We start from the raw sequence: 15,391 nt of genomic DNA, 5'->3' as shown, positions 1-15,391 counted from the left end.
ACATGACCGTGCCCATAATCACAATCCGTGATTATAGGAATGGCCGGCCGCAAACGGCTGCGGACAGTCATCTGCATTTGCGGACTGTTCACCGATTATAAAGTATGGGAGCACGGTCTGTAAAATAAAAAAATAGGACATGTTCTATTTTTTACGGAAGTTTTCTACGGCCATATAATGGGTCCGTAATTATGGACCAAATTTTACGGTCCAGAAATTTCTGAAGTGGAGATTCGCAACCCTGATAGAGGGGGTCCTCTGTTAATGATCCTCATCTTTTGGCCATAGTGGAAACCAATTATAATCCATTGATGTGAATGGGCACTGTGTAATGCTTCATTTCCACTGTGGTGGTGCTGCAGGGAAACTGAACACTTAGGGCAGATTCAGACGAACGTTGCGTTTTTACGCCCGTCACTGTCCAAGGTGCTGAAAGAGCTAACTGATCGGCAGTAACTCTTTCAGCACCCTCGACAGTGAATGCCGAACACAATATCGAGAAACCTGTTAAAAAAAAAAGAAAAAGTTCGTACTTACCGAGAACTTCCCTCCCGGCCGTTGCCTTGGTGACGCGTCCTTGGTGACGCGCCTCTCTTGACATCGGGCCCCACCTCCCTGGATGACGCGGCAGTCCATGTGACCGCTGCAGCCTGTGCTTGGCCTGTGATTGGCTGGAGCTGTCACTTGGACTGAATTGTCATCCCGGGAGGTCAGACTGGAGGAAGAAGCCGGGAGTTATCGGTAAGTCAGAACTTCGTTTTTTTTTTACAGGTTCATGTATATTGGGATCGGAAGTCACTGTCCATGGTGCTGAAACAGTTTAACTCTTTCAGCACCCTGGACAGTGACTATCTCCTGACGTCGCGTACCGGAAATTTTTTTGCCGGGTTCGGCCAAAACGAGTTCGGCCGAACCCGGTGAAGTTCGGTTCGGTTGTCCGGGTTCGCTCATCTCAAAGACACTCCGTTTGGATGTTTGGAAACAGAAAAGCACGTGGTGCTTTTCTGTTTACATTCATCCTTTTGACAGCTGGTGCGCTGTTTCAGTCGGTTCGCACGGAAGTGCTTCCGTGCGACCTGCGTGGTTTTCACGCACCCATTGACTTCAATGGGTGCGTGATGCGCGAAATACGTGGAGATATTGAGCATGTCGCGCTTTTTGCGCAGCTGACAAACGCTGCGCAAAAAGCACGGACTGTCTGTACTGCCCCATAGACTTGTATTGGTCTGTGCGTGACGCGTGAAAACCACGCGGCCCGCACGGACCCAATACACGTTCGTGTGAATCCCCCCTTACTGCCAGTTTTCCCAGAGTCCAGTCAGGGGGACACCTTGTGATCTGCTTATTGCCAAGGGACAGTTCTAACAAGCAGGGATTGTCTAAAGCGGATAACCCCTTTAAGGGGTTAAAGGAACAGTGTCATCACAATTTTTTTTTTTATATGTTAAAGATGTTAGTGCTTTATTAAAAACGTTTATATTTATTTGTGTGTTTGTGTTTTACTTTTTCTTATTTTTACACTTTTTCTTCCCTATGGGGGCTGCCATTTTTTGTTCCATTTCTGTATGTGTCGATTAACGACACATACAGACATGGAATATGGCAGCCACAGTCCCATAGGGACTGCGAACGGGTCCCGTCCCATCCACTTCTGTGTACGCCGTCTGTGTGGGAACTGCGCATGCGCCGCTCCCACACAGTCCAATTTGAAATTGGCGCCGTCCGGCGCCATTTTCCTGTGGACCGGAAGTCGCGGGCGGACAGTAAGATTACTACTTCCGGTCGCGGCTTCCGGACTTGTGCACTTGGACCAGCGGCAGCAGACGGAGCGGACGGGCCGGAGGGAGCCGCGGCGGCAGGAGCAGGTAAGAGATTTCAATGTATGTTCGTGTTTGTGTACGTTTACTACTGTATGTAAACCTACTACACTGTGTGTTAGCTCAAAAAATGGCGACACACAGTGTAGGAGGTTAGACCGTTCAAACCCCTCGTTTATCCCGGCACTAGCCAGGATAAAGGAGGGGGGATGCTGAGAGCTCACTAGAGCGAGGGCTTTTTACCCAATTTTGCAATGCTGCAATTTTGGGAATAGCTCCATCTAGTGACCAGCAATGGGAAATATTATAAATTAGAATCTAATTTATAATATTTCCTGACTCGTGAAAAAAATAAAAAAAATGTGAACAATGTTTAATCACCTACACACTAAATGTTTAATTAAAAAAAAACAAACATGTTTTTCTGGCAACACATTCCCTTTAAACCTAAAAACAACATGATGAGAACATGTGGACTTAAGCTTTTACATTATTGATTTTTTATTCTTATTACTTTGTTGTCTTTTAGATGTTATATGAAGTGTAAACTGTTTCCTGAATGGATTCATGAAAATGTGATATGTGCGGCAAAACATGAAGATCCTTTACCAGAAAAGATGAAAAGCTCATTGGTAAATTATATTTTACATTGTTAGTGGGTAGATAATAATATACTATTGCATTTGTTCCCCACCCGCTATCAATGATTTATCTACAAAAATCCAATGCAAAATGCAATGTCTGATAGAAAAGAGAATTTCTTATAAAACTGTTTGCCCTTTGTAAACAGTGTCCAACAATGTGAGCTTTTCCATGCTAAACAGAATAAGAAGAAATATTTGCTAGTCTGTATACTATATCCATTCTATTCTCCATATACATTAGAGAGAATAGAATACTGTAGCAAAAATGTATTTATTAAGGAGGAGAAAGAATAAAATGTACTTACCTAAAGTCCAAAGGCAGCACAACATTGGGTTAAAGTTTATATTCCTAGTTAGAACAGAAGAGACGCATTTAGGGTGTATTCACATGGTGTGGTTTTGCTGCAGTTTTTTTACCGCCAAAAACTGCACCAAAAACGCATGTAAAACGGCAGCGTGTGAATACACCCTAAGTAGCACTGTCTTAATTAAACAGTTTACATTTAAGCATCTTTAAAATGCTTATTATTGAATTCTCCAGTGAGATAGTTTGCAGCAAAATAATTTTAGTAGGGTGGGAAATTGTGCTGCTATAAAAATTTCAGGCAAGTAAATAAAAAAAAATTCTGCACGTCCTACGGCAGCACAGCAATGGCAATTGAAAAGCAATAATGAGAGGGATCAAGGAGCAGCTCTTTTCAGCAATAGTATGCTAAACTTTATGGGTAAGAACACTTGGGGCACCCTCCACACATGGCCGATACCACACCCACATGCGGTGGTGAATGGCTGCGCAATTGTGCATGTATTCGTGCTGCCATTCGCCACCCCACTGTGGGCTTGGTTTCGGCCACGTGCGGCTGCCGCTCTGCTTGTTCTAATCCTATGAGAAAGACCTGTCCAGTTGATAATTCTTAATGATCGTTGTGGTCTCATCCAGGTGGCTTCTCTACAGATTTTTCCAGTGGAATGTATACAGATTCTGCCCAAGATGCGGCTGTGGAATGGGTAGAATGCACCCTAATGTTTAGAGGGGATAAAATACCTTTTTTTGTAGAAAAAAGGATGGTGTCTCTGACCCATATTAACATAGAGACTTTAGTTGCTTTATAGGGATTCTGTCACCATAAATTGCCCTATAAAAGCATCCTCACCTGAATATAATGCTGTTCTTCCTTTTTCAGATGTGTGGCTCCGTTGCAGAAATATTAGTTTATTCATAGTATGCAAATTAGCATTTTGGTGCAATGAGGGCGTCACCTTTGCTCCAAACAGCTCTACCTTCTCTCCCCAGTCCGTCGCTCCCTTCCTTCTCTGATTAACTGGGCTCTATTGCGCATATGGCGTTTACGTCACACTGATCCGTGCATAGTGTAATGTGCAGTACAGCCGATTCGACCCGTGAAATGTCATTTTCATTTGGACAGCGTGCTGGAAGACTTTTCTATTTTATTTTTATTAGGAAGCACTTCAGTTTTTTTTTGGACATATAATGCAGCAATATTCCAGCAGTGCAGTTTGCTTCTTCCCAGCTCAATTGCATCCACCAATTTTAAACCCTTTCATTATGGGCAGATGTGTCATGTGATCTCAGGCTTACCACCAGCCCAGAGCTTGCTGTCCTATGTGAATTGGAAGTCAGTCTCCTCTGTGTAAAGGACTTCCTGTGAGCTCAAGGACTTCCTGTGAGCTCTAGGATTACATTAGCATCTATAAAATCCCTTCTGGCAGCTATCAGACACCTCCGCTGCCCACCAAGTTCCATAAAGTGCAGCTGATGAGATTAATTCTGCCCTAGCTAGGGGCCAGGACTTCAGTGATGTAGCAGTTTTGCTACAATAATAAGCTGCAGAGTTATTAAATTCCCCTAACTCAAACAGCCTTTGTCTGCTATCTGTTGTGTGATGGAAGTACAGTGTATTCTAATAAGATGCAGACTCACAATATTCACACCTGCCTCCTGCATGTCAGAGCTGACAGGCAGAAACTTATGAATTACAAGTTGGATGCAGTGGAGAGCAGCATTAAGCTGCATCTCATAGGAATTTCAGTGGATTCTGCACACATCACAGATTTAAGAGAAAGTCAGTGAGTGTGTCAGTAGAGTTTTATAAACCTTGTACCCAGGGCCTGCTCCAGGTTTATGTGGGCCCTTGGGTGACATAGACTTAGTAGGCCCCTTTGTGGGAGAACTCATGGCAGCAGTAAAATGGCAGAAAACGTCACTTTGTGCCCCCATATAGAAGTTAGGCACCATGATTGTACCCCCATACATTTAGTGTCCTTTGTAGATAGTGCCACACAGCCCCCCTCCCAGGTAGTACCATACATCCTCCCTCCCTGGTAGTGCTACATAGTCCCCCCAGGTAGTGCCACACAGCCCCCCTCCCAGGTAGTGCCACACAGCCCCCTCCTCCCAGGTAGTGCCACACATCCCCCCTCCCTGGTAGTGCCACACAGCCAACCTCCTTGGTAGTACCACACAGCCTCCCTCCCTATAGGTAGCACCTTTGGGTTTGCCAATGCTCTGGCCGGGGATTCCGCTTCAGGAGAAACCCCTGACATCTCTGTCCATATATGGACAGTGTTGTCAGGGGCAACCCCAGAGCCATAGTCCCGGGCAGAGCACTACTAGCACTCTGCCTGGGACTCCTGCTCTGCTAATGACATCACTGTCCATACAGTGAAGGAAATAAGTATTTGATCCCTTGCTGATTTTGTAAGTTTGCCCACTGTCAAAGACATGAACAGTCTAGAATTTTTAGGCTAGGTTAATTTTACCAGTGAGAGATAGATTATATTGAAAAAAACAAAGCAGAAAATCACATTGTCAAAATTATATATATTTATTTGCATTGTGCACAGAGAAATAAGTATTTGATCCCTTTGGCAAACAAGACTTAATACTTGGTGGCAAAACGCTTGTTGGCAAGCACAGCAGTCAGACGTTTTTTGTAGTTGATGATGAGGTTTGCACACATGTTAGCTGGAATTTTGGCCCACTCCTCTTTGCAGATCATCTGTAAATCATTAAGGCTGTCGCTTGGCAACTCGGATCTTCAGCTCCCTCCATAAATTTTCGATGGGATTAAAGTCTGGAGACTGGCTAGGCCACTCCATGACCTTAATGTGCTTCTTTTTGAGCTACTCCTTTGTTGCCTTGGCTGTATGTTTCGGGTCATTGTCATGCTGGAAGACCCAGCCACGAGCCATTTTTAATGTCCTGGTGGAGGGAAGGAGGTTGTCACTCAGGATTTGACGGTACATGGCTCCATCCATTCTCCCTTTGATGCGGTGAAGTAGTCCTGTGCCCTTAGCAGAGAAACACCCCCAAAACATAATGTTTCCACCTCCATGCTTGACAGTGGGGACGGTGTTCTTTGGGTCATAGGCAGCATTTCTCTTCCTCCAAACACGGTGAGTTGAGTTAATGCCAAAGAGCTAAATTTTAGTCTCATCTGACCACAGCACCTTCTCCCAATCACTCTCAGAATCATCCAGATGTTCATTTGCAAACTTCAGACGGGCCCGTACATGTGCCTTCTTGAGCAGGGGGACCTTGCGGGCACTGCAGGATTTTAATCCATTACGTCGTAATGTGTTACCAATGGTTTTCTTGGTGACTGTGGTCCCAGCTGCCTTGAGATCATTAACAAGTTCCCCCCGTGTAGTTTTCGGCTGAGCTCTCATCTTCCTCAGGATCAAGGATACCCCACGAGGTGAGATTTTGCATGGAGCCCCAGATCGATGTCGATTGCCAGTCATTTTGTATGTCTTCCATTTTCTTACTATTGCACCAACAGTTGTCTCCTTCTCACCCAGCGTCTTACTTATGGTTTTGTAGCCCATTCCAGCCTTGTGCAGGTCTATGATATTGTCCCTGATATCCTTAGAAAGCTTTTTGGTCTTGCCCATGTTGTAGAGGTTAGAGTCAGACTGATTAATTGAGTCTGTGGACAGGAGTCTTTTATACAGGTGACCATTTAAGACAGCTGTCTTTAATGCAGGCACCAAGTTGATTTGGAGCGTGTAACTGGTCTGCAGGAGGCTGAACTCTTAATGGTTGGTAGGGGATCAAATACTTATTTCTCTGTGCACAATGCAAATAAATATATATAATTTTGACAATGTGATTTTCTTTTTTTGTTTTTTCAATATAATCTATCTCTCACTGGTAAAATTAACCTAGCCTACAAATTCTAGACTGTTCATGTCTTTGACAGTGGGCAAACTTACAAAATCAGCAAGGGATCAAATACTTCTTTCCTTCACTGTACATGGATAGAGACGTCTGGAGCAGAGCTGAAGTCCCAGGCAAAGCGCTAGTAAAGGCTCTTCTCCGGTACTCGAGCTCTGAGGAAGCCTCTGACATCACTGTCTATATATGGCTAGTGATGTCAGGGGCAACCCCAGAGCCAAAGTCCCGGGCAGAGCACTCTGCCTGGGACTACTCTGCTCCTGACAACACTGTCAATATATGGACAGTGATGTCAGGGGCTTCTCTAGAGACCGAGTCCCGGAGCAGAGCCGCTTCCAGGTCGCCTTTTCTCCTCCTGACTTCACGGTCAATATATGAAAAGTGATGTCAGGGGCTTCCCCAGAGACTGAGTCCTGGAGCAGATCCGCTAGCGCTCTGCCTGGGACTCCTTCTCTCCTCCTGCAATCACTGTCCATATATGGACAGTGATGTCAGGGGCTTCCCCAGAGACTGAGTCCCGGAGCAGAGCCGCTAGCGCTCTGCCTGGGACACATTCTCTCCTCCTGACATCACTGTCCATATGTGGACATTGATGTCAGGGGCTTCCCCAGAGACTGAGTCCTGGAACAGAGCCACTAGCACTCTGCCTGGGACTCCTTATCTCCTCCTGACATCACTGTCCTTATATGGACAGTGATGTCAGGGGCTTCCCCAGAGACGGAGCCCCGGAGCAGAGACGCTTGTAGCACTCTGCCTGGGACTCCTTCTCCCCTACTGACATAACTGTCCATATATGGACAGGGATGTCAGGAGCTTCCCCAGAGACCCAGTCCCGGAGCAGAGCTTCTAGCGCTCTACCTGGGACTCCATCTCTCCTTCCAACATCACTGTTTCATGTATAGACAGTGATGCCGTGACGACCGTAGCGACAGCACCCGGCACATGCCCGGGTTCGCACGGTGCTGAAGCCGGCCCTGCTCGTACCATCCTAGGCTTCTGCCTCCTGCTTGTGATTGATAGGTTTCTCCCAGTCAGCTATTATGAGCAGGAGGCAGGGGAGAGCACTGTATAGCAGCTTTTTATAGAATACAGTTGAGATTCTGCACTCCAGGGATATTTAGAAGTTATATGACCTCTATTAATTGCTTTGACAATAGGACTCAAAGCAGAACAAGTGCATTGTGAGGAGACTTTTGGAAGTCTCCAATACCGGTTTTTCAAAAGCATTAGTGCGACACACTTCCTCTCTCCTCTGATGAACTGGCACTTCTTCTAAGGCTCCTTTGAGGAGAAACTTTTTTAGCAGATTGAAGCGATAAAAGTTGTCTGACGTGTTTAGATAGAATCTGTGTTTTGCTATTATTTTGACCTGTAATGCGAGCCCCTTGGATGGTAGAGCAAAAGCATAAGTCTCTTGATGATTTTGTCAAGTGAAGACTGCAAGTCTTGCTCATACTGGATGAAGAGAGAAGTTGACATCATAATTCAGAAGGTTTCTTGGTGGATGAGAACTTGTTGTTGAAGCTTGAGAAATTAGACTATTGTCTTTGCAATCAGATGTTGTTTCCTTAGAGACAACCAGTTTCAAAATGCGGCCTCCGGGACCATCAGTTAATCACCCTGAGTCCCATGCCCATTGCAAACAGCTGATTTTGTTCTGGCTCATATAGGGGGTCCTGAGTGGGGGACTTCCTCTCTATGATGTTTTTATGCCCTAATAGAGCATATGTAGGGGTTGTCTACATGAGACAGCCCCCTTAAAGCTTCTAAGTTTTTTTACACATCTGATCTTTGGCGAGACAGACTTAGTACGAAAGGACCTAAAGCTAGTCTATTTGCCTGTGGAAGTAAAAGCAATTCCCTGATCCTCATTGAGATTCTTTAGCATGTTCGGTAATTGAGGCTTAAAAAGATTTTCTGGCTGAAAAGTATGTCAGCAGTTGTGTTTATAAGGCAAGTCACCTGCCCATTGTTTTATCCACAAGTCCCTTCTTGCTGAATTATACAATGCAAATCTTATAGTATCTAAAGGAGCATTACTCAAAAATTCTGATCTTTAAATCTAAAATTTCCTCCCTAGGTTCTCCATCTTAGAATTTTGGCTACTTGAACATTAGCTAATGCTGTTTTGCAGACTCCAGTGGAAGCTGAATAAAGAGGATTCTTCTGATGGAAAAATGTATTGCTTTGCCAGTTTAGCTATCGCTAAATCAAACCAGGACTTTAATAAAGGATGTCCTTTGTTTTTAATTTTTGGAAAATAATATAGAGCTTCCTTTTCAGTGAGGCACGGTTTGATGTTGGCCTGAGCAGACACTTCCGTCAATTATTTAGTTTTCCTGCAGAACTCACATAAATGTCAGATTGGCAACTCAGCAGCAACCACTGAGTATCACATTGGCTGGGGCTAAGGTTTAGCTTTCCTAACTGCGGGCCTCTCGCTTGACGCGTGAATCGCGGTAGATCTCTGCTACCTCCTATACTCTGGCGATCTCAGTCGCTCCTGGGGCCATAGTAGACAACATCCAGGTGCATCACCAGCGTAGCAGTAATTTCCAGAGTCCGGGCTTACTTCTGGAGCTCAGGCTATAGTGCACTGGAAGTTCAGGGCCTTGTCTGCAACATCTTGGCTTCCTCATACACAGAACGGCATTTGCGGAATACAGCTGAAAAGCCTCTTTGTGCCCTACAGACTGAGAACTGCGGCTGTAATATCACATTTCTGCTACTATCCTATCCTGGAATAGCCTTTGAATGATGCAAAGTCCAGGCCTAAAGTAAATGACTTATTTAATCAAAATTATAAAATAAAGGTTAAGAAAGTAACAAAATAACAGTAGATGGTAAAATATTCCCTTAAAGAGGCTCTGTCACCAGATTTTGCAACCCCTATCTGCTATTGCAGCAGATAGGCGCTGCAATGTAGATTACAGTAACGTTTTTATTTTTAAAAAACGAGCATTTTTGGCCAAGTTATGACCATTTTTGTAGTTATGCAAATGAGGCTTGCAAAAGTCCAAGTGGGTGTGTTTAAAAGTAAAAGTCCAAGTGGGCGTGTATTATGTACGTACATCGGGGCGTTTTTACTTCTTTTACTAGCTGGGCGTTCTGACGAGAAGTATCATCCACTTCTCTTCAGAACGCCCAGCTTCTGACAGTGCAGACACAGCCGTGTTCTCGAGAGATCACGCTGTGTCGTCACTCACAGGTCCTGCATCGTGTCAGACGAGCGAGGACACATCGGCACCAGAGGCTACAGTTGATTCTGCAGCAGCATCAGCGTTTGCAGGTAAGTAGCTACATCGACTTACCTGCAAACACACCCACTTGGACTTTTGCAAGCCTCATTTGCATAACTACAAAAATGGTCATAACTTGGCCAAAAATGCTCGTTTTTTAAAAATAAAAACGTTACTGTAATCTACATTGCAGCGCCTATCTGCTGCAATAGCAGATAGGGGTTGCAAAATCTGGTGACAGAGCCTCTTTAATGTCCTTAACCTTGGAAATATACAAAGCATTAACTGCTGTAAATCAATCATATATTCCTACCTAATACTATGTACAGTATATATATATATATATATATATATATATATATATATATATATATATATATTATACTAGTGCGTCTCAATGAATAAGAATATCATCAAAAAGTTAATTTATTTCAGTAATTCAATTAAGAAAGTGAAACTCATATATTATATAGATTCATTACACACAGAGTGATCTATTTCCAGCATTTTTTTCTTTTAATGTTGAAGATTATGGCTAACAGTTAATTAAAACCCAAAATTCATTAGTTGTAATATACAGCTGACATCCCGCTGCAGTTTAGAAAATTGTGGGAAAGTAGTAAAACGTAAAAAAAACAATATATAAATTTGGAGTCGCAGTAATCGTATCGACCCACAGAATGAAGTTAACATGCTGTTTATACTGCACGGTTAACACTGTAAAAACTAAAAAACAAAACAGTGCGAGAATAGCTGTTTTTTGGTTTCCTCGTCTCCAAAAAAATTTAATAAATAGGGCTAAAAAAAAAAAAATTGCATGTACCCCAAAATGGAACCAATAAAAATTACAGCTCGTTGCACAAAAAACAAGCCCTCACACAACTCCATCAACGGCAAAATAACACGTTATGACTTTCAAAACGCAATGAAGCAAAACGATGCTAAATGACGGCCCAGACAAATTTTTTAGGTCCAGTAGTTTTTCACTAAAACCCCACGTCATCATTTGCTAGACCCTACAGGTGGAGCCCGTAGATGCAGTGGAGATGAGGAAACTTTAGGGCCTTGTGCTGCTTATAGGGCTAGTGAGGAAGTCAAAGATTAGACAATACTGGAGCGCAGATATTTTGTACAATACCCAAAATACCTGGCCTGTGCATAAAGGATTGGTTTCAACGCGTACCGCATCAATCCATGGATTATTAATTTTATTATTCATTCACCCCATTATTACATCATTCTATTATGCCCTGATGCACTCTGCCCAGCTTACATTTACCCTGATGCACTGCGCCCAGCTTACATATACCATGATGTACTCCACACAGCTTACATATACCCTGATGTACTCCACACAGCTTACATATACTCTGATGTACTCCACACAGCTTACATATACCCTGATGTACTCCACACAGCTTACATATACCCTGATATACTTCTCACAGCTTAGTTATAACTTGATGTACTCCACACAGCTTACATATACCCTGATGTACTCCTCACAGTTTACATATGCCCCCACCTATAAGCTGAAATACCAGTAAAACCCCAAACAAACCTACTACCAATTAAAATATACGCTCCAAAAGCCAAATGGTGGTCCTTCTGAGCCTGACGGTGTGCCCAAACAGCAGTTTATGACATCATATGGGCTATTATTGTACTCTGGGGAACCTGCTTAACTATTTATGGGGGGTGTGTCACCAGTGGCACAACCTGGGCACAACATATTGGTCACTGAAATGACATCAGTGGGAAAAATGGCAATTTTCAATCTGCAACATCCACTGTGCACTAATTACTGCAAAACACTTGCGGAGTCAAAATGATCACAATACCTCTAGATAAATTTCTTCAGGGATGTATTTTCCAAAATGGGGTAATTTTTCAGGGCTTTCCAATGTACTGGTACCTTAGCTCAATGCAACATGGTGTCAGAAAACTAATTTTGTAAAATCTCCACTCCCAAAACCAAATTGTGCTTCTTCCTTTAGAGCCTTGCTGTGTGTCCAAATAGCAGGTTATGACCACATGTGGGGTATTGCCATACTCGGGAGAAATTGCTTTTTGTTCCTTTATCCCTTGTCAAAATGAAAACATTTAACTTTTTAGTGGAAAAAATTTAATATTAATTTTTATTGCCCAATTCCAATAAATTCTACAAAAGACCTGTGGGGTCTAAAACTCTCACTATACCACTAGATAGATTCCTTAAGGTGTGTAGTTTCCCAAATCACTTTTGGGGGCTCCTACTGTTTTGACTCAGCAGGGGCTTTTAAATGTGACATGGCACCTGAAAACATTTACATCTAAATTTGAGCTCCAAATTGTGCTCCTTGCTTTTTGAGCCCTGCAGTGTGGCTAAACAGCAGTTCACGACCACTTATGGGGTATTGCAGTAATCAGAAGATTTTTTTTTTTCAAATGTTGGGGTGCTTTTTCTCTTTTATTCCTTGTAAACATTGAAAATGTCCAAGTTTTTTTTTTTTTTAAATGGAGCTTTTAAATTTCATGGCCTAATTCCACAAAATTCGGCAAAAAACCTGTGGGATCAAAATGCTCAATATGCCCCTAGATCAATTCCTTCAGGGGTTTAGTTTCCAAAATGGGGTCACTTTTGGTGGTTTACATGGATTTGGTTCCGCAGGGGTTTTGCAAATGTGACATGGCGCCGCAAACCATTTCAGCAAAATTTGAGTGGCAAAAGCCAAATGATGCTCCTTCACTTCCAAGCCCTGCTGTGTGTCCAACCAGCCGTTTATTGCCATATATCAGGTATTGCTGTGCTCAGAAGAGGTTGCTTTACAAATTTTTGGGTGCTTTTTCTCCTTTATTTATTGTGAAAATAGAAAAATCGGAGCTAAAACTACATTTTATTAGAAAAAATCATAGGTTTTCATTTTCCCACTAAAATCAGCAAAGACATGTGGGGTCAAAATGCTTACTATACCCCACGATAAATTCCGTGAGGGGTGTAGTTTCCCAAATGGGGTCACGTTTTGTGGTTTTTACACAGTTTTGGTCCCACAAGTGCTTTGCAAATGTGACATGGCACCCGAAAACCATTGCAGCAAAACTTGAGCTACAAAAACCAAATGGTGCTCCTTCCCTTCTGAGCTCTGCCATGTGTCCAAGCAGCAGTTTATTACCACATATGGGGTATGGCCGTAATCGGGAGAAATTACTTTTCAAATTATGCTTGTTTTTTGTCCTTTATGCCTTGTAAAAATCATTTTCACGGTGTCACGTTGGGTGTGTGGACCCACTGGGCCGTACCGCCTTGATGGTATGGCAGCTGGCCAACAGGACGCAGGTCACAGTCTATAGTTCGTATAGTGTACCTGTGGCAGTTCGGACAGTAGTAATGACAGGCTCGGCTGGGACTTAGGCAGCAGGAAGACCTCAGGTGTGGTATAGCTGGACAGGCGTGGAATACGGCACAGCACGACTACAGCTCAGCAAGGCACTTTACCAGGTAACACGGGATACAGCCTTGAGGGCATGGCCATTCCAGGACGGACTTTACCTTTTCAGGATCAATCTTGAGACCTCTATTCGAGACGATGTAGCCCAGGAATGGTAGAGCATCTTTCTCAAACACGCACTTCTCCAAATTGGCGTACAGACGATTCTCCCTTTAAACGCAGAAAAACTTGACGGAAATGTCTCTGTTGAGCCATAGGATCTGGAGAAAAAAATCAAGATGTCATCAACATAGACCACAACACAAACATAGTGGGGGTCACGGAAGATGTCATTAACGAACTCCTGGAAGACCGCGGGAGCATTACACAGGCCGAAGGGCATTACTAGATATTCATAGTGTCCATCACGGGTGTTAAATGCAGTCTTCCATTCGTCACCCCGGCGAATCCGGATTAGGTTGTAAGCCCCACGCAGGTCTAGTTTGGAAAAAATCTTGGCACCACGTATACGATCAAACAGTTCTGAGATCAGTTCTGAAATACTACCATCCTTTTTCTTGATGAAGAAGAACCCGGCTCCTGCCAGGGAGGAAGACTTCCGTATGAAGCCCCTCTCCAAGTTCTCCTTAACATAGGCGGACATGGACAGAGTCTCTGGCAAGGAGAGAGGATATGCCCTACCACGGGGAAGGGATGCTTCGGGAATAAGCTCGATAGGACAGTCATACGCCCGGTGTGAAGGCAGCGTCTCCGCCTCCCTCTTGCTGAAGACATTCAAAAATGCAGCATAATGACCAGGCAATCCTGCCAATGACCGAGGCAGAGGAGTCTGAGCTGAACTAATCTGTACCAGGCAACGGTTGTGAAACTCGGGGCCCCACTGGAGAACCTCTCCAGAGTTCCAGTCCAGGACTGAGGCATGTAGTCGGAGCCAAGGCAGGCACAGCAGCACGGGGTTATCGGCCTTGGACAAGACAAAGAGCGATAGAAGCTCGAAGTGGAGGGCTCCCAATTGGAGCTTCAGCGGCTTGGTCACTACTATAACTGGGTCTGGCAAAGGTAGTCCATTTACCGATGCAACCATAAACGGCCTCTTCAGAGGGGTAGTGGGTAATTGGAAAAGATCCACCAGGTCTCTACGAATGAAATTACCAGCGGATCCAGAGTCCAGATACGCAGAGACCTGATGCGTTTTCTCGCCGGACACTATGGTCACGGGTATGGACAATTTACCCAAGGTTGTCTCTCCTACCAACCCTAGGCTTTGGGGCTTTTGGGGACACAGACGCACAAGAAGGCCTCCGAGGCCGCAATTTAGACAGAGCCCCGAAGTGCATCTGCGTTGTCTCTCCTGCGTAGATAGCTTAAACTGGTGCATCCTCACAGACTTCTTAGGAGGATCGGCATCTGAGAGCAGCAGGGGTTGCTGCAAAGTAGGGACCGGACTAGGAATGCTTCCCTCCCTAAGAGCTTCTTGGAGCCGTTCTCGGATCCTTATATCAATCCGGGTGATCAGAAGGATGAGGTAATCCAGGGTAGACGGTAGATCTCGAGTGGCAAGCTCGTCCTTAATCTTAGGAGGTTGCGGAAGGGTGCAGAAGTGGATGGCGTACTCGCCCATGGAGGTGTCTCCTTGGCGTAAGTTCAGCAAGGAGGCTGCTGCAGACAAGATTCGTCCAGGCTCCTCCAAAACCGTGCAAAATGTCCAGAGGAACCCCTGGAAGTCACGGGTTTCTGGTCCTTGTCTCTCCTAGATAGGACTCGCCCATGCAAGAGCCCTGCCAGTGAGGAGAGAGATGATGAAAGCGACCCTTGCGCCATCAGACGAAAATGCCCTTGCATACAGGCTGAAGTGGATCTGGCACTGGTTCAAAAATCCACGACAGGTCCCTGCGTCTCCATCATAGCGGTCAGGAAGTGGCAAAGAAAATCGATGATCCACACCGCCAGGAGGTGTAGTCTGAGGATCAACACTGCCAGGAGGTGTAGTAGGAGGACCGGCAGCTTGTGCCTCCTGCCAACGTGTGCATCTCTTGTGACATCTTGTTCTTGGATCGACCAGTGG

At 44.5% G+C, this 15,391-nt stretch overlaps 1 protein-coding gene across 5 annotated transcripts in view; it reads left to right on the top strand.

Annotated features, from left to right (window-relative positions):
• The window catches only part of PCNX2 (pecanex 2), a 934,799-nt gene that overhangs the window by 528,105 nt on the left and 391,303 nt on the right, over nt 1-15,391 (top strand). For all 5 annotated transcript variants that reach the window (XM_075862603.1, XM_075862600.1, XM_075862601.1 and 2 more), the window contains exon 16: nt 2,347-2,449. In XM_075862603.1, coding sequence (XP_075718718.1) covers nt 2,347-2,449 — 103 coding nt within the window. The remainder of the gene's footprint in view (nt 1-2,346; nt 2,450-15,391) is intronic.

The sequence above is a fragment of the Rhinoderma darwinii genome, chromosome 4 (assembly GCF_050947455.1).
Source record: "Rhinoderma darwinii isolate aRhiDar2 chromosome 4, aRhiDar2.hap1, whole genome shotgun sequence".
Taxonomy (NCBI): domain Eukaryota; kingdom Metazoa; phylum Chordata; class Amphibia; order Anura; family Rhinodermatidae; genus Rhinoderma; species Rhinoderma darwinii.
This window is presented reverse-complemented; position numbering and strand designations above follow the sequence as displayed.